We start from the raw sequence: 19,177 nt of genomic DNA on the forward strand, positions 1-19,177 counted from the left end.
TAATGTTTCCAATCTTGTAGATAGATAAATACATGTATCTTACTGATCTCAAAAGGAACTTGCTTCCAAGGATGCTTACTATGTAACCCTAGACAATCTGAACTATAATCAACAATGAGCAATTACATACACTTTTTTCCCTTAAGAATATGGAAGCTAGGCTAGATGGGAAACAGTGAATGACGAAACAGGTGCCTTTTCGCAAAAAATTAAATATTGAAATATTTCATAGCAGTCATTAAATGACACTATTTAAAAACAGTACTTCAGCTGGATCCAAAATAAAGCAGAACTAAATTAATTTAAGGTTTGTGGATCAAGCTGTGCAAACCTGCAACACACAGATTTCAGTGTAGCAGACATCACTTTTAAAAGTATACCGGTATGCTCCTCTGATTTTTATAAGGAATCATTTTTGGTCTCAAAATTGTACTAAAATTATTTTTAGGATATTTTATCATGTAAATTACAAATTTCTTCATTAAAAGTGCACACTCAAGTCTTGACACTATACATACTCTAAAATATATGATTATATCTTAATTTGTTTATACGATAGTATAGTAGGCTCATCATGTTGGGTCTTTTGTCATTTTTAATTAAGACAAGAGTTGATTAATTTTAATCATGATTTTGACATCGTATTTTCTTTACTGAAAGACATTCAGTGCTCACAGTACTATTGACTGCATGTGCATAAATTATTTTAGGAATAAAGTCAGAGCTAAACAGTAAGTCAAGGAAACACAACACTGTTTCACTTCCTCTGAAGCAGTTCTTGTGTGAATTAAAAGAAGTGACACCCAATGTTGTCTGTCCACTTACGCAATAGAAATCTGCTTGCACAAGGGTGCTTCTGGATTCTCTTCTCTACCCTCCAGCCCCCTGTGCCCCCATAAAAACTGCTCCAGAGGGCCTCCCAATTCTCAAAAACAAGTTTTGGAGGTTCGGAATGGGGGAAAAGAAGAAATAGCCCACTGTGAAGGCAACTTGCATTACATTGTATCTCACCCTGTTTTTTAAACATTTTTAAAAGTAGGAAGTGTAATTGATTTGGATACACCCAGGTGCTTACTAAGTGAATCATCATTTAGAGTAGTGTAGTTTAATGATCTCCGGGGCTATGCCAGCTTAAGTAATCACTGAATTCCTTCCTGAAATGTAGGTTATAAATGAAGATTCTTATGAATGGGGGTAAATAGGTGACTGAACTGTGACTGGTCCTGTAAGACATCCCTCCAACATTCCACCTGAGAGCTTAACTAGAAAGACAAAAAACAACCTTGTTGGAATATGATCTCAACTGAAGAGCAATCTGAGAAGTTGTTTTTGTGTGATTAACAACACATTATCTTAAAAATAAAGCAACACAGATCAAACAGAAAATGGCCAGCTCTTGGAAGCATTTTGACAGGTTATGACACAATAAATATTTCTTAGTACTCCAGACTTTAAAAAGAATCCACAAAGTTATGTTATGGGAGCAAGGAGTCCCTTCATGCATGATACTTTTCCTATATAGAGGTGAGATCTCTGTAGAAATACAGTGGTGCCCCACAAGACGAACGCCTTGGAAGACGAAAAACTCGCTAGACGAAGGAGTTTTTCGTTTTCTTAGCCGCTTCGCAAGACGCATTTCCCTATGGGCTTGCTTCGCAAAACGAAGCTTGCCCCGCAAGCTCCAGGGATAGCGGGGAAGCACAGCGCGTCTTCCCCGCTGTCCCCGGACCTCTTTTGAAGCAAGGGGCGGCAGGGAGAAGATCGCTTCTCCCCGTTGCCAGCCCCGCAATCTCCGGGCACAGAGGGGAAGGCGCACGCGCCTTCCCCTCTCTCCCCGGACCCCTTTTGAACCAAGGGGCGGCAACAGGAAGAAGCGATTCTCCCCGCTGCCCCTTCCCTTGCTTTAAAACAGGTCTGGGGACAGAGGGGAAGGCGCGCGCGCCTTCCCCTCTGTCCCCGGAGATTGCGGGGCAGGCAACGGGGAGAAGCAATCTTCTCCCCACCGCCCCTTGCTTTAAACAGGTCTGGGGACAGAGGGGAAGGCGCGCGGCGCTTCCCCTCTGTCCCCGGACGGTCTCCATAGGAACGCATTGATTGATTTTCAATGCATTCCTATGGGAAACCGTGCTTCGCAAGACGAAAAACTCGCAAGAAGAAAAAACTTGCGGAACAAATTAATTTTGTCTTGCGAGGCACCACTGTATATTTCCATGAGCCCTGGAAAGTGGGGAAATCATTGAAATGTCTATTTTGTCAAGAGATTTATGTGTGTTTGGATACAGTAGAACAAAGCACACCTGAACAGATGCAAGCATGTGGAAATGGGCAGCTGTATGATATGCATGCAGCTGACTGCTAACTTTTTCCTACAGAATTATGCCCAGGTAGAGAAAATGCCATGCGCAAAGTTGCTCAGAATATAACATGCTGTATTGCAAGTGGAGGTTGGAAAATGGCAAGCAGTGGAATTCAAACCAAAGATTCTCCAGGATGAGAGAGTTGGCTTTCCTGGCTGAGTGGCTAAACCAGCATAAGTCCCCCACTCTGGCTCAGCCGGGGCTCAACTATCATAAGTCCCCCCAAAGGGACACGGCAGAGCAAGGGGAGACCTATTCTAACCCCCTTTCAACTGGGTCATGTGACCTAGCAACCTGGCATAATGTGACAACTGAAAAAGGCGGTGTCAGTCGAATTCCTCCTGAAAGGAGTTTGGGATGGGGAAACTCAAGCTGTTTTAAGTTACACTGACTTACCATAGCTAGGGATTGCTCAGAGCAGCTATAATCCTGGGAGTAAGTTTCACTGAACCCAGTGGAACTTTCTCCTGAGTAGACACATATAGGATCTGGACCGTAAAACAGAGTTTCTAACCTTTAAGAAAAAGACTAAGCCTCAAATTCTGAAGTAACCACAGTACTGGACAATGTGATATGCCAAAATAGTATTCTCAAGTGTCTGACAGAATCAATGAGTTTGAAATTATAATGTACTAAAGGGCACATTTGCTGTTTTTGAAACTGATAGCATCCTCATCACTTAGCGATTGAAGCAGCACAATAAAAAGGCATCTTATGCTACAGCATTTATAAGTAAACAGCACCAGGCTCGAAAATCTCAATGGTTACCCTTTACAAAGCCAAGAAGTTAGAATGCTCTTTTCTAGTGTGAATAACTTCTACGGCACCTTACTCAGCTGACAGCAAAGCCATAAATCTTGTGTCACTTATGCTGTAAACATTTAGTAAAGTTTAACTTCAAATAGTATAGAAATCTCATGGAAAGGATCACATTATTAATGAACACATACAATTGGAATTTTGTAGCATAAATGATTGTCTCCCACAGCTCTTCCATGTTTTCACAGAAATCACTAGCATATGACTGCATTTAAAACACAATTATTCATTTACCCTGAATGCTATTAATCACTTACCTTGCTCATACAAGCAAGAGGATGACAAAATCATAGCTTTAACAAGAAGTGCTTTGAAAGTGCTGATAATGACTACATCCTGGTAACTTTAAAATATAAATTAAAATATATAAAATATGGGCTTGGATACAAAGAACCCTTAATCAAGTGGAAAGCACTCCTGCTTGCTCAAGGGTGAGTGTGTTGACAATTTTCTCTGCCAGCTGCAACTTTCCATGTGGCATTCTGGAGCGTGACCTGACCCTTAGGCAGTAGCAGCCCATGTGGTGGCATAGATAAGGACACTACTGCTCTCCTGGCTTCTGAACACAGTGCATCACTGACGATTACCTGGGGGTTTATTTATTTATATTCTTAAATTTATTTATATTATTAAATCTATATACAGCCCTTCATCTGAAGATCTCAGGGCTGTTCACAAGATAAAAACACAAAATAAATAGTTGAGAAGAAAACAATAACCCCATCTCCCATAAATACATTTAAAAGGCCATAGAATATTGATTAGCTAAAGGCCTGATTGAAGAGGAACACTTTTGCCTGGTGCCTAAAAATGTATAATGAAGGCGCCAGATGGATCTCCCTGGGGAGAGCAGTCCACATATGGGAAGCCAGTGCAGAAAAGGCCCGTTCTTGGGTTACCACCCTCTGCAACACTCATGAAGAAGGGCCTGAGATGATGAGTGAGGAGTCCAGGTTGGTTTATAAGGGGAGAGGCAGTCCTTGAAGTATTGAAATCCTGAGCCGTTTAAGGCTTTATAGATCAAAACCAGCACTTTAATTGGGCCTGGAAAATAATTGGCAGCCAGTGCAATTGGCAGCCAGGATGCAGTTGGGCTCAAACAGAGTTGCTCCAGTGAGCAACTTGGGGCTGGGTGGCATGATAGAACCAATCAGACTTGCCAATCAGATGTGTGTGGTATGACAGAGCCAAACACATGCCCTCATGTGCCTACACAGCCCTGAGCTCCTCACCCCTCTCCATCCTGTGGAGAATAGAGAGTGTGCCAGTGGCATACTGTGTCTGAAAATCAAGAGCAGTGGTGCCCCACCTGCACTGCTGCATGGGTTGTTACTGCTTAGGAGTGACTTGGCGTGGCTGCATGAAGGAAGAGGGATTAGGAGAGAGACTCATTTCATGAGCAGAACTCCACCTGCAGTTCTTTGGATCCAAGCCAGCATTCTTACTTAAGTACTTTTTAATAAGTATTCTGATATTAGAGAACCTATTTTTGCTCACAGATAATTTCCAAATAAAAATCTTGCTCAGCAATTCCCTGTAACCCTTTCATCAAAAGGCATTAAAGTATTTCTTCTGGCAGAAGTGAATCCTAGAAAAAGCGTTTTTTGCAGGTTTTAAAATCTTGTTTTTCAATGTTGATAGGAATAAGTTGTTCTTTCAATGTGGAAAAGAATAAATTTAACAAGAAAAGGGAACATGATCAAAATATTTATACACAATGCCAAGGTTAATCAGTGACTTATGATTACTTGGTTGATCTGTGAAGACGCACTGATTTCTTCTAGGAAGATGAGCCTGTTATTTGGCCATTATATTCTGCTGTCTCCATTTTCAATATGTAAGGGATGATACTGTCTATTGGAACATTTCCAATGAGCCCAGTAAAAAAGAGTTCTTCAGTAATGCTAGAGCTCATCAGTCTAAGTGCTGGCAGGCGAACTAGAATCCGGGCTAGTCTGAAATAAGAAGACAGTAGAATATGAAAAGGTATACATCAGGTTACCAGTTTGGCATCCACTTATAGCAACTTGATTAGGTGAAAAAAGAACAGAAGAAGAGCTTGCTGAGTCAGGCCAATGGACCATCTAGTCCAGCATCCTAGAACCCTGTGCTTTGTAGCAGGGTTTTTTTCCCAGGAGATGGGGAAACACACACACACACACAGAGGAATGTACAGATATATTTATTTACAACCCCCCAAAATAGAGTTTATGATACAGGCAAAATGCTGTTTCCCTATCCTATCTTGAGAAGTTGCTTGAAACAGAATTAGCATAGACAGTTAGTAGTTTCACTGTTCCATTTCATTTCTGTAGAGATAAATAGGAGCCCTGGTAGCTTAGTAAATTAAATGCAATTTTTAAAAACAATGAAAAGGGAAATATGTAGATGAAGCACCATGGGGCAATTGATCCCATAACTATCGAAGAGGAGATGGATTATGAAATGATTCAAGTTTGCCAACATGTTTTACAAATATTTTTAAACAGCTCACAGCAACCCCACTGGCTTGGGAGAGTTCAAATAATTTTTAATCCAATTTTGTGTTTTCATACCTATCTGACTGTTTTGTTTTGTTTGTTTTTTACAAATAGAGAATAACCTCATAAATGTATGAGGTTCTAAATGTAACTATTTATAAGAGCTTAAAACCATATTCTGCTTTTATATATGTAGCAATAAGACCATTATTTTTCATCTAAGTTTTCAGAGTTTTAACAGCTTGTATATATTATTATTACTCACAAATCCTCTAGCTAACAACACTAAATGTTGTTACACTTTACTTGTGGATTTTATCACCACTGGACACCTAAACCAATTCAGGTCCCAATGGGTAACAGAGGGGGAAAAGAATACAACTCAGCACACATCTACTTGGAAACAACAGGAATTACTTCCAGGTAAGCGCAAGAGAGAAAAAATACCTGTAAGTATCTTCTGGATACGTTTTTTGAACATAGTCTTGTAACTCCATCTGAGCTTTCTCCTGGAATTTTTCTATTTGGCTGGAGCTTGTGAGACCAGGGTGATCTAAAGAAAACACAAACATGTCATTGTGCATTTACTTGACATTAATTTTTAGAAAGAATCTTCTGTTGCAATACTTCCAGAGGCAATATATGCTATCGCATGACTTTCTGCTTTCCACAGAAAATAAGCAGGTTGGCCTCTACACAAAATAAATGGATACAAATCTGACATTAGAAATAGTAATATTTCAGTCTCTTGTGACACTCAAATGTTTGTGTGCCATTTATACATTCTTTTAAAGTTATTTCAAAATATTTATATACTGCCTGTCATATAAACATTATCAGGTAATGTACAAAAGTAAAAACAATGAAAATATAAAAAGGTAAAGGGACCCCTGACCATTAGGTCCAGTCGTGACCGACTCTAGGATTGCGGCGCTAATCTTGCTTTATTGGCCGAGGGAACCGGCGTACAGCTTCCGGGTTATGTGGACAGCATGACTAAGCCGCTTCTGGCGAACCAGAGCAGTGCAAGGAAACGCCGTTTACCTTCCCACCGGAGCGGTACCTATTTATCTACTTGCACTTTGACGTGCTTTTGAACTGCTAGGTTGGCAGGAGCAGGGACCAAGCAACGGGAGCGCACCCTGTCGCGGGGATTCAAACCGCCAACCTTCTGATTGGCAAGTCCTAGGTTCTGTGGTTTAACCCACAGTGCCACCCGCGTCCCGAATGAAAATATACAGTAGACTAAAAACACAAAAATATTTAATATTCTTCACACTAAAGTCTCTTCAAGATAAGAAATGATTACTATACATGAAACTGGGAGACAAATTACAGAGTTAAATATTAGATGACTGCACTGTTAATTTGCTTCTTAAACAGTACAAATTTATTGTAAGTTGGCTGTAATAGGTAATAGCATTTTCCTTTATAATTTTCAAAATTAAAAGATACCAGACATATTTCTGTTAATATTCCACATCCAATACAAAACATTGTCAGCTTTGCAAACAAAGCCTTCTCCCAAACTTTAGATGTCCTGCACAATTCAGCTCTTTACTCAAAATCAACAGCGGAGGGCCAGTTTTGTCATCAAGTATTTATTCTGACACAAGGACAGGTAATGTTTCCGAGCACAATTCAGAGTGTTGGTGCTGGCCTTTAAAACCCTAAACGGCCTTGGTCCAGTATATCTGAAGGAGCGTCTCCACCCCCATCGTTCTACCCGGACACTGAGGTCCAGCACCGAGGGCCTTCTGGCGGTTCCCTCACTGCGAGAAGCCAAGTTACAGGGAACCAGGCAGAGGGCCTTCTCGGTAGTGGCGCCTTCCCTGTGGAACACCCTCCCACCAGATGTCAAAGAGAACAACAACTACCAGGCTTTTAGAAGACATCTGAAGGCAGCCCTGTTTCGGGAAGCTTTTAATGTTTGATGTATTATAGTATTTTAATATTCTTTTGGAAGCCGCCCAGAGTGGCTGGGGAGGCCCAGCCAGATGGGCGGGGTATAAATAATAAATTATTATTATTATTATTATTATTATTATTATTATTATTATTATTATTATTATTATTATTATGTCTCTGCAGACTGCATCCCACACTATTAATGTTTCCTCCTGGAAAGCCTAAGTTAACACAAGTGGTGTGCAGGCTGTAGAAAAACTGTAGCAGACTGGTTGCAATCCACCAGCCTTACACTGTCTGCTTTAGGGTTATCCTCAAGTGTATTACTGAGTATTTCATGCTGCTGGGGTTATTCCAGATGTGGACAGATGAAATAGCAGCAAAAGGGTGGATTGATGATATAGCTTTTAAGAAAGCGTCTGGCTAATACTTTGATATTAAACATAAGTAAATCCCAATAAAACCAAAAGCAAAAATAAGCAAAAATATGTCAGTTAATTGAACTATATTATGAAGTACCTTCATTCGTAGCATTTTCTCCAGCATTGGATTTAACTGGTGTCAGAGTATTACCATCTTGTAAATTGAGCACCAAAACAGAATTTAAGAGAAGGGAATAATTACCAAATGCCTTACCAGGACTAAAGAGGACTATAGCTTTAAGGTAAGCATATTCATATCCATCAATATCAAGCTTAGCCATGCTATTACAGAACTCCTGAAGCTTCCAGATGTGTTCCATCACTTGTTTTATTCGGTCTCCGGAAAGTTTATCTACAAGTAGACATCACACATTCTCTTAACAGAGCGCAAAACTGTAAGTCAACCAACTATCTAGACTTTTTCAGATGACAACCAGTTTTAAACTGTTCAAACCTATGCAGTCTTTAATGGAAAAATGTATCAAACTGCTAAATTTCATTCTTTTTTCCACATGTCTGGTTACTCAGTGAGTTTTAATTTGTAAACCAGAAGCTTCCGTATGTACTGAATTACAAAGGCTTTGGAATATGACCAAATGTTCACTGGAGACCTAAGTGACTGCCAAGTAACCTAAAATGCATTACCCAGACAGGCATGTTATCTAGTTATTTGAAAGACAAAGCTTAATGTAATAATGACTGACAGTTTCCCTCTATAAATGCATATTTAGAAATATATGCTTTATCTAGCAGACTGGAATCAGCAGCTTACCCTCATCTTTTGAATGCTTCATAGATTTAATTGAATGTTTCTATAACTCTCCTCCATATGCCAGAAACTTACCCCTTGCTATTTTGTTAACAGTGTAGACAATCTGAAAATTAATGAAGCAGTGTATGAGGTAAGAAGGTGATTCTAGTTGGGAAACTATAGAATTGGTGCCAGGCTGAAGCGTGTAAGGGGGAAAGATGGAATGGGTGTGATAACATTTCAAGACTGTTGACTCCTTCATGCTATTTTCAATGTTTTCTTAAAATGATTGAGGAAAATCCAATCTTTGTTGTAATTTATCAGAATTTAAGAGCACTTGACATTTTTCTTTAGATGATAGGTATAGTGTTGGGGACTTTAAATTGTAAAGGTTTGTGGAATGATTCCTTCTCGGTATGAGGCATTTTTATGGTCTTTATATTGCAACATTTGCATTTATGCAAGTCAATGCAAAAGAGCAGTTGCCATTTGTAGAAAAAGATTCTGAACAGAAAGTTGCCATTCAAGAACTAGTTCCCCATTTTCCTCTGTTAAGAACTGCATGCTGCAAAGTTCACTATAACCTAAATATTTTCCTTGGCCTATGTTGGTAATAACTGTAGATATTTATGACTCTTCTGCCACCATATTGAAAACCTTTAATCTACATTTGTTAAACATTGCACAAATAGCAGGCTGCAAGTTGTCCTTTTCTCTTGATCAAAGAATAGCAATGATCTTGCTGTTTAATCTAACCTACACCCCAAATCTTGGGGCAAGAAACATTGCTTTAATTACTCTATCTATCCATGGCCTTCAAAAATTGGTTTAACTCAAAAGACAGTGCACTACAACCATACAGTTGCAGCAAGCTCTCTTATCTACTGTGATCCTTTGCTTTCCACGAGGCCAGTAATTTCACTGTGCCTGTTCTTTCCACAAATCTGGGATGCTGGAAAATCTTACAGCCCTACACTTAATCAAACGTAGGGCACCTACCTCTCCATGGCCTCTGAATATCCTGCCTCTTTCCTTGCCCAGAGGAACTACATCAGTTCTGTTGTTTTTGAGGGCTTTGCTTGGGGGCGGAACCTGCCTATTATAATTAAGTTTGAAAGGATTTAACAAATTAAATCAGTAAATGCTGGTAACTGCTAACTTTATTTTTCTAGACCCATAACAAGCACAACAAGACAGCCAAAACCAAACCCATCATACTAAAAAGTTATCCTGTAGATACATGAGCCTGCAACTTAGTAATATAGTATTACGGTTCTAGCAGATGGTTTTTGTACAACAACTGATATTTCTGTTATCTGCTGGGCAAAGGCAAGCACTCTTGGGACAGACTCTGCTATATCCAGAAATGAAAGTAGGCAAGAACAGAAAGGTATGGAATTCCAGATGTACATTTTACTCATGTTTATTACTAAACATTGACCTTTTTTTTTGCAAACCATGTAAGTTATTCCACAGTTCAGAATCTCTACATCCAGTAGGTACTCTCCAACTGGTACCTATTCTCTTTGGAAAGAATTAAGCCAAAATTCATGCATGACACTGTTGTTTCTTAGATAGTTTTTCTAGTGCAGTTAAGTGGCTATTCATTGGCTTTCATACAGTAATTGTTACTGTCAAGTGCCTATTAAATAGGCTACAATCATTGTTCCACATTTAGAGCTCCATTTAAAACTTCTGCCTATAATTTTAAAAATAAACACAAAAAAGCCAAAGGACTCTTGTGTTTTTCTGAAGAACTATTTGATTTGGTTTCATAAATTTACTATGAAAATCAGTAAATTCTTCAAGGAAACCTTTATGACAGAAAACAAATATGTGCACAAGAGAATAAATATTACAGTGGTTGGTGTATTCCCCTCTGCCTTGCTGAGTGGGCAAGGTTTCCTTATCAACCACTATGTAGCAGCTGAATGTACGACCCAACATGTGTGATCCATGCCTTGTTGTTGGTGAAACATTTTTTCTAGAAACAACTTAGTAAAATTTTTATTCCCACCCAACAGATGCTTTTAGCCTCTAGATTCTATACACATATACTTGGAAGGCAAGTCCTAATGCCATGATTACAACTTGTTAACTGTGCTTAGAATCACAGCTTTAAAAAATAGCCACACATACCTTCCTGTATGCTGTTCTGTAGATGGTTGACAATGGCTGCCAGAATAGTTGACAAGCTCATCACCTGTGCACATTGTGCAAGGCCTAAAGTAAACAGTTCATTCCAGCATGCACGCACGAGGCTTGTATTACAGTCCTGCCTAAAGGTGCAAAGGCAAATAAATATAGTAAGATTTATCAGTATCATTTTTCTGCATAGAAAATAATTCTTTTTTGTAACTACTGAACATTAGAAGAAGAGTTTGGATTTGATATCCCACTTTATCACTACCCGAAGGAGTCTCAAAGTGGCTAACATTCTCCTTTCCCTTCCTCCCCCACAACAAACACTCTGTGAGGTGAGTGGGGCTGAGAGACTTCAGAGAAGTGTGACTGGCCCAAGGTCACCCAGCAGCTGCATGTGGAGGAGCGGAGACGCAAACCCGGTTCCCCAGATTATGGGTCTATCGCTCTTAACCACTACACCACACTGGCTCTCACACTGGATCCATTAGGATTTTATTGTAGGTAAGTTTATTTTATGCAACAGTATTACATGCAATGTTTGACTGGCTCGTGTTGCTATGCTGAAAAGAATGGTGGGATTTGTGTTAGCTTGTAGGAGGGCAAATGTTCCCATTCAAAAAACAGTTACAGCTGGAAGAAAAATTGTCCTGAAAAATGGACAATATGGCCGCTGCTTACAAAGTCCCTTGCTTGCTCCCCTCATTCCAAACATTTTTTGAGATCCTACCCCCATCTTGGTAGTCTCCATGCTGAATAGCAACACAGAAAATGTAATGTTACATACAAACTTACAGTTAAGAAAAAACCACAGAATCAAGAGAGGGAGAAAAGAAGTCACAGGCAAAATATCTGACAAACAGAATATCAGCAGTTATGCAATACACTACTTCATAGCCTGTGCCAAAATGTTCCCAAGTTCTACAGAAATCTTCAAAACACGATAAAAAGTCAGTAGAATCTTGATTACAGAAAGAAAACTGTAGAACCCTTATTTAAAGATAATGTGCTGGTTACTTTGAACTGCTTAAGCTCCCTCCCACAATAGACATAAAATAGTCTAGCAAAATACACAATAGAATCTGTGTAAGATTTTCTGATGGTTTAACTGAAATTGATAGCCGCATTAGGATTTCACACTAAACCATGGTTTACACAAGAGGCTGCTAATGTGGTGCCCAGGAGGTCTTCCTTGGTGCCTGAGAAGCTTCTGAGCCCCCACCTCCCATTCACTGTCCCCTTGGTCAAGAGATGGTGAGGGTTGTTACCTCTTCTTCCTTGAAGAGGGCTGAATGAGGAACTTGCGTATTTCCACTTCCTCTTTCATCTTTATGAGCTTTCCAAGGTTCAGGTCAATTCTAAAGTGTGCATATAGGTACTTTCTTTCTCCTCTGTGTGTGATTAGGAGGGGTGGCACCCCCAGCACTTGCTCAGAAATCCAAATGTACCCATGGGTATAAAAATATTGGCAACCTTGGATTAGCACAGTGTTCATGAACCTAGCCTCATAGGGATTGCACTTTCCCCTCCTCTCTTTTTTCCAGGAGGTCACTGGAAACCTTTATTTAGCTTTTCCTTCAGCTCTGTATATTGTTGCATCTGAATTTGGGGTTGTAGTTTAACAAATAATTAGTTTCAGCAAGCCAGCTTCATAACCCAGAAGCACGTGCACCAATAACAAAATAAGGGTGAAAGGAATATGGGATGTTGGAAAGGCTTTGGGTATGGAGGGGAAATAGAGACTGGGATATATAAGGAGATGGAAAAGATTGAGTTGAGTCTAGTGAGAACTAAGTGGGGACATGGAAGAGTCAGGAGTCTGACAGGTGGAAGAGTGAGGCGTCATTTGATGTGTGATAATTTCATTCTTCACAGCTAGTTTAGATTGAGAAGATCCCTCCAATTCCTTATGTAAAAAATTAAAAAGAAATCATCTGCTCACCCTAGTGCTTGAAAAGCAGGTATGGATCTAGCCCAGTGCATGGAAAGAAAAAGTAAGCGGGATGCTGACTCACAAATGTAATGCACATTCAGATACTCTGGCATTGGGCTTGGCATGGTTAACTGTAAGAGAACAGAAATGTACATGTATAAAAGCCCATTTTCATCAATTCTTTCAAAAATCATTAATAGATGCGTTTTGGATACAGAACATGTTCAGAGCCTTTTGTTATGGGACCATAAATATACCATATGCCTTTATAAGTTATAGTGTTAATTCTTTAAACATTCAAACTCTGTAACAGTTTAATCCAGCTATCTTAATACAAAGTCTGCCCCATTAAAATGACAGCTCAAATGAAGCCACACTTTGTATTCAGAAAGAATTGGTTTGAATTTAAATTAGGGTCTGCAATACAGTTAGGGATAACACTTCAAGACTGTGAATATAGAGTAACTCAGGTACAATGCATAAAACTAGCAATTTGAAAAGTCTGAAATTTACACATATATTGTGAATTCATTTTTGTATTTTACAGATGTGTGGCATTTGGTACATAGTCACAAAACTCTTCCATTTTATAGTCAAGTAATGTGTCCTGCTCTCAAATTTTACGAAGCTGGAGAACTTTTTCAATCAAAAAACTTCTGTAGCTGTCAGAAAGCATGTGTGGTCACATGTATTTAATTTACCATTGGGGTTTAAGGGGTAACCCATTGCTCCCTCCTTTATAAGTTGTAATATGGGCATCAGCTGAAGAGATTCCAATGAAATAGTTAACTCTCAAGGAAAACAGACAGCATGGGAAGTGAAGATGATGTTCACTGACTTATTTTTGCTTGTTAAAAGTCGTTGTGGTGTTTTTTTTTAGAGCTTCTTGGCATATTTGCCCAAATAAATTAAGGGAACACACACACCTTAAATGTCACATGAGTATCTGTAAGGAGGGGTCCTTCAACTTCAATGATTGGCGTAGACTGATCCCTACTGATTACATGAATGTTCCCACCACCTGTAGGATCCATCCCATCTGCCAGATTCTGAGCTGTTGCTCCATCTGTGGTGTTAAGTGCTTTAGCCAAAGTATCAAATGCACTGCAAAGAAGAGCAAGTCTATTAAAACATAATGTCAGTTATACTTCTGTACACAGATACATATGTATCAATAGTGAATTAATCATCTGGCCTGCTTAACATGTCATGCATGGTGAGCCAAACTATAGTTACCAGGGCTGTGCAAATGTGTGGGTTCCCAAAGAGAAACTTGCAGCTGCATTTTTTTTATTATTCTTTTGCGGTGCCGAGCTGAACCAAAGGTTGGCTTAATGTGTTGTCTGAATATATGCTCATGGTCAAGCTGTTTCCTCACTACTGAAGAACTATAGTCAAGATTTATTCAGGCAACACAGCAAGCCACAGGTTGGCTTAGCTCAGTGCAGCAATAAAAAAGTCCAGGAAGGAGCAAAGCAGCTGCAAGTTCCTCTTCAGGAGCCCACATAAGAAGAGCCAGCTGGATCAGGCCAACGCCCCATCTAGTGGGCAAAGGCCTGTGGGAAAGAAGGATTCAAGCATAAGAGCATTATCCCTCCCTGTTGCTTCCAGCAACCAGTTTTCAGAAGCACTACTGCCTCCAGTTTTGGAGGCCAAATATAGCCATCACTGATAGTGGCCATTGATAATCCCTCTCCTCCTGTCTAATTCGTTTTTACAGCCACATAGGTGGGTGGTCATCACTGCCTCCTGGGGAGCGAGTTCCAGAGTTGAACTATGTGCTGTGTGAAGAAGTAATTGAGAGGCACAAATACAAGATGGGTGACACCTGGCTTGAGAGCAGTACATGTGAAAAGGGTCTAGGAGTCTTGGTTGACCACAAACTTGACATGAGCCAACAGTATGACGCGGCAGCTAAAAAAGCCAATGCAATTCTGGGCTGCATCAATAGGAGTATAGCGTCTAGATCAAGGGAAGTAATAGTGCCACTGTATTCTGCTCTGGTCAGACCTCACCTGGAGTACTGTGTCCAGTTCTGGGCACCACAGTTCAAGAAGGACACTGACAAACTGGAACGTGTCCAGAGGAGGGCAACCAAAATGGTCAAAGGCCTGGAAACGATGCCTTATGAGGAACGGCTAAGGGAGCTGGGCATGTTTAGCCTGGAGAAGAGGAGGTTAAGGGGTGATATGATAGCCATGTTCAAATATATAAAAGGATGTCATATAGAGGAGGGAGAAAGGTTGTTTTCTGCTGCTCCAGAGAAGTGGACACAGAGCAATGGATCCAAACTACAAGAAAGAAGATTCCACCTAAACATTAGGAAGAACTTCCTGACAGTAAGAGCTGTTCGACAGTGGAATTTGCTGCCAAGGAGTGTGGTGGAGTCTCCTTCTTTGGAGGTCTTTAAGCAGAGGCTTGACAACCATATGTCAGGAGTGCTCTGATGGTGTTTCCTGCTTGGCAGGGGGTTGGACTCGATGGCCCTTGTGGTCTCTTCCAACTCTATGATTCTATTCTAATTCTTTTAACTGTTCTGAATCTTCCAATGTTCAACTACATAGGATCCCCACAAGGTTCAAGTGTGTCCTTTTCTGAACCTTTTTCAATTTCACAATACCCTTTTGGAGTCAACTAGAACGGTACACAGTATTCCAAGTGAGGTCACACCACAGATTTGTATAATGGCATTATGATGTCAGTTTTATTTTTGGTGTGGTCCTGGTAACCTATAGTTTGGCTTACTGTGACATGCGAACCAGGCCACTGAGTACTTATCCTTTCATTACCAAAATGGCAACTTCTACACACAAAAGGGAGGTATAAGAACTCCAAGGGCTGAATTCCCCACCCCCACTTTCCAGACAATCCAAGAAAAGACTGAACATTGTTAGTGAATGAAATGAAACAAAATGGCTGGAACTCTGAATAGAAACATTCCACACTGAAAGTTTTTGTTCTAGGTCACACTTGTATCCATTACAAACTTAAAGAGAGTCTCTGTAGCAGAATCCCATGACTAGAAAACATCAAATTATAAATAGTTTAATAGAAAATCCCTTCACTATCATAGTATCTTCACAGCAGCATTCTATTATCTTGCTATTTATAACCCATTCCCTGAAATGCTAAACAGAGTAATTAAAGTTATGCAGGTTGATGACAGAATCTAAATATAGAACTTGACAGTGATGCTTTAATATAAGGCATTGCCTATTATCCATAGCCTGGCATGCTGCTGCTCTAGTTTATTCAGTTAACTAACTACATATAATGGCCTGGGAGATAAGTAAGTTTTTAATATGAAGTACCTACCGAGTGATCTCACTTGCAGATTGGTCTTCTTGTGGAATTTCAGAAGTGTCTCCATTATTAAGTGACTCGTTGAGACTGGCAAGTGAAGTTACAACATTTGCTAGCGTCCCCAAGGCACCCTGGCTTGTCTCAGCCTACAAAAGAAATATATATATATGTAAAGAATGCGTGTTAAGTAAACTTCTTTATTAAAACCAATATGCCACTTTCCCAACATGGCAATGGAGAGAAAATCAATTTAAAACTACATTGAAAAAGAAAAAAGAAAAAAATAAACAAAATATAAATTGGCCAGTTGATTGAGCCAAGTCTTTTTTCTTCATTGCTGGGATATGCTCTACTTCACACAATCATCCTTCAATAGTTTTACTGAGCTGTGCTCCTTGTGAGGAATGATGTATTCATATATATCTGCACAGAAAGCACCTTATTCAAGCAACAACGTATGGACTGTACAGTGAAATCTACGGAAGATACCTTGGAATCTGTAGCCAGGAGAACTGTACCATCTTCTCTTATTAGCGGCTGCTGAATATTCACAAGCATCCCTGAATCAAGAAGGCCAGCTGATCTGTTCAAAAAAGGGGAGCATGAGTAATAATCTATTATTAAAGAACCACACCATTTCCCTTTCAGATATTTAAAAGTAGTAGCATGCCTTTCGGTTTTGATAGATTTCTCTATCAAAGTATCTTCAAGTTTGAAAGCAGGATAGCTAATCCATGGCACTCCAGATATTGTTAGAAGCCAATTCCTGTCAGCCCCAGCCAGGGATGACTGGAGTTGTCATGCAACAACATCTTGAGGGCCACAGGTTAGTCACCTCTTATTTAAAATGTGAATATTGGCTATTCTCCTATAGACAGGTAAACACTTTAGGACTTGGACCCAGATATCCTGGAAGCAGAACTCCACTCATGCAATGGCCACATTGCTGGGAAGGAGTAGAACTATTTTTACCAATTTATCCTCTACCTTGTATGCCGCCCCCCCCCCCCCCCGAATGTGGACTAGAAGTTTAGGGGATCTTTCTGGAACAGGGTGAGTGGCTATTTGGGAGGGAGACTGCAGAAGGAAGAGTAAAAATCACTTCCCCACTTGCTCCAGCAAGAGCCTTTGTTGGATCACAACGCCTTCTGTGAAAGAAAGAGGCCCTTTCATTTTGCATGATACAACAGAGATGAGCACATGACAAGTCTTTGTCTCAGGGAGTTTACAATATCACAGCCTCATTTCCACCTGAACAGTACAAATCCTTTGAGGCAAGGTTCTGTCATACATTAAGCTGTACTGTGTCCTTTATAATAAGATTAAGAAGCTATATTTTCTTATTAACATCATGACTTAAGACAGGTAGAATCCAAGTAAGTATGGGAAGTTCCATACTGATACATTATAATAGCATTTGAACTCACAAGAAAGAACCATCTCAAAACTAGGGACTAATTAGAAACCAATTGAGTCACGTTTTAAATGCTATCTTCTATTTCTGTGATTTTGAAAGAGCTCAGAATTACATACACCTCAGTAAGATTCATTTGTCACATACCTAGCCCCATCTTTATCTGCTACAAAAGTTGGGGTTGCTATTAGAGGACTTCTCAAGTCCTTTCTGATATAGATTTTTTCTGTTGAAGCAGCACAGTTCGTTGGCTTCTCACGTTGCACATCAAATGGCTTCCTTTCACTCTGTACAGCTAAATCACATAAAGATACAGAGCTTTAAAAGTAAATCATTCATTCAAAGACTTGTAAAACATGTAAATTCTTAAAGCAAGACTTTAGCTTGTGTAGTCTTAGCTCAATTTGGTTCAGTGAAAGTGAATGCTTTGCACCAGTTCCAGTTCTACCCAATAGTTCTATCCAATAGTTCAATCTCAGAAATGTGGAGATGGCTGATTACTGGTGGCACTGTGGTCTAAACCACTGAGCCTCTTGAGCTTGCTGATTGGAAGGTTGGCGGTTCAAATCTGTGCAACGGGGTGTACTCCCGTTGCTCTGCCCCAGCTAGCAGTTCTGCCAACCTAGCAGTTCGAAAGCACACCAGTGCAAGCAGATAAATAGGTACCACTGTGGTGGGAAGTTAAACGGCGTTTCCGTGCACTCTGGCACTATGAATCATACCTAAACCAGGACTGGATACCTGCAGACATGGCAGCATTATTAAGCATAATAGATACCTACAAAGCAGCTTCTATTCAGTAAAGAGTGACCTCATTGCTTCTACCATCATATAACTTTCATGTCCATCCTAGACATTACTCATCACTGTCAAGCCATGCCATCTTACTTAGTAGTGTTCCAATGTTCTGCCTAGTTGTACTGTCAGGCTACTGGATCTCATGACCTGTGGCTTCTTAACAACATGCCCTGTGTTTTCTTATTTCTTATCATACTGCCATTTTTCAAGGTATCTGACCTTTAGATACACCTTTCACTATGAATAGCATCTTAGCTATTTTTGTAATGTAATTGGAATTTTATCAAACCTCAACCACTGCTGCTACATGGTTGAAGTAACAAAAAACATTTTAAGTCATTTAATGCTTATTTCTAACATTCACAATGCAAATGATCCAAAAACTATGGCTTAGAATATAAAACATTAAATAAATTTTGATTTTGGATAATAAAATTTAAAAAAAGAACAATAGAAATTGATTTTACCCACAAGCCTCTAAACTATACTTGACAGAACAGGCTGTTAGTCTATGCATATCTATCACTTGATAGACAAAGAACCACTCTGTGTGTTTTAGACTCACATTCCATTTTCATTCCCATCTCAAGGCATTTTTTTAGCCGACAAAACTGGCAGCGATTCCGATGGTGTTTATTGATGATACAGTCCTGGTTGCTACGGCAACTATAGGTCAGATTTTTCCTCACACTCCTTTTAAAGAAGCCTTTGCATCCTTCACAACTGATAGCACCATAGTGACGACCTAAAAAAAGCCAGAAATTAAGAATATACAACTAATGTGACAGGAAGATGGATTTTAGAACTATTTTTATAATATGCAGGGTACTTTGTTCAGATGTTGCTGTGG

The 19,177-nt window shown here is 39.7% G+C and overlaps 1 protein-coding gene across 7 annotated transcripts in view; it reads right to left on the reverse strand.

The window, feature by feature from the left end:
• Nucleotides 1-4,870: 4,870 nt before the first annotated feature.
• NR2C2 (nuclear receptor subfamily 2 group C member 2) overlaps nt 4,871-19,177 on the reverse strand; it is a 35,532-nt gene continuing 21,225 nt past the window's right edge. For 4 of the 7 annotated variants that reach the window (XM_081184164.1, XM_081184166.1, XM_081184163.1 and 1 more), the window contains 10 exons: nt 18,893-19,072; nt 17,677-17,824; nt 16,605-16,698; nt 16,128-16,261; nt 13,739-13,916; nt 12,822-12,943; nt 10,877-11,016; nt 8,201-8,338; nt 6,104-6,209; nt 4,871-5,131 (listed from right to left, as the gene is read on the reverse strand). In XM_081184164.1, the coding sequence (XP_081040290.1) occupies nt 4,957-5,131; nt 6,104-6,209; nt 8,201-8,338; nt 10,877-11,016; nt 12,822-12,943; nt 13,739-13,916; nt 16,128-16,261; nt 16,605-16,698; nt 17,677-17,824; nt 18,893-19,072 (1,415 nt within the window). In that variant the 3' untranslated portion in view covers nt 4,871-4,956. Of the gene's footprint in view, nt 5,132-6,103; nt 6,210-8,200; nt 8,339-8,642; nt 8,862-9,736; nt 9,834-10,876; nt 11,017-12,821; nt 12,944-13,738; nt 13,917-16,127; nt 16,262-16,604; nt 16,699-17,676; nt 17,825-18,892; nt 19,073-19,177 lie in introns of those variants that run through there. The other 3 variants (XM_081184165.1, XM_081184167.1, XM_081184168.1) reach the window with 3 other exon arrangements.

This window comes from Podarcis bocagei (genome assembly GCF_964188305.1).
Source record: "Podarcis bocagei genome assembly, chromosome: 2".
Taxonomy (NCBI): domain Eukaryota; kingdom Metazoa; phylum Chordata; class Lepidosauria; order Squamata; family Lacertidae; genus Podarcis; species Podarcis bocagei.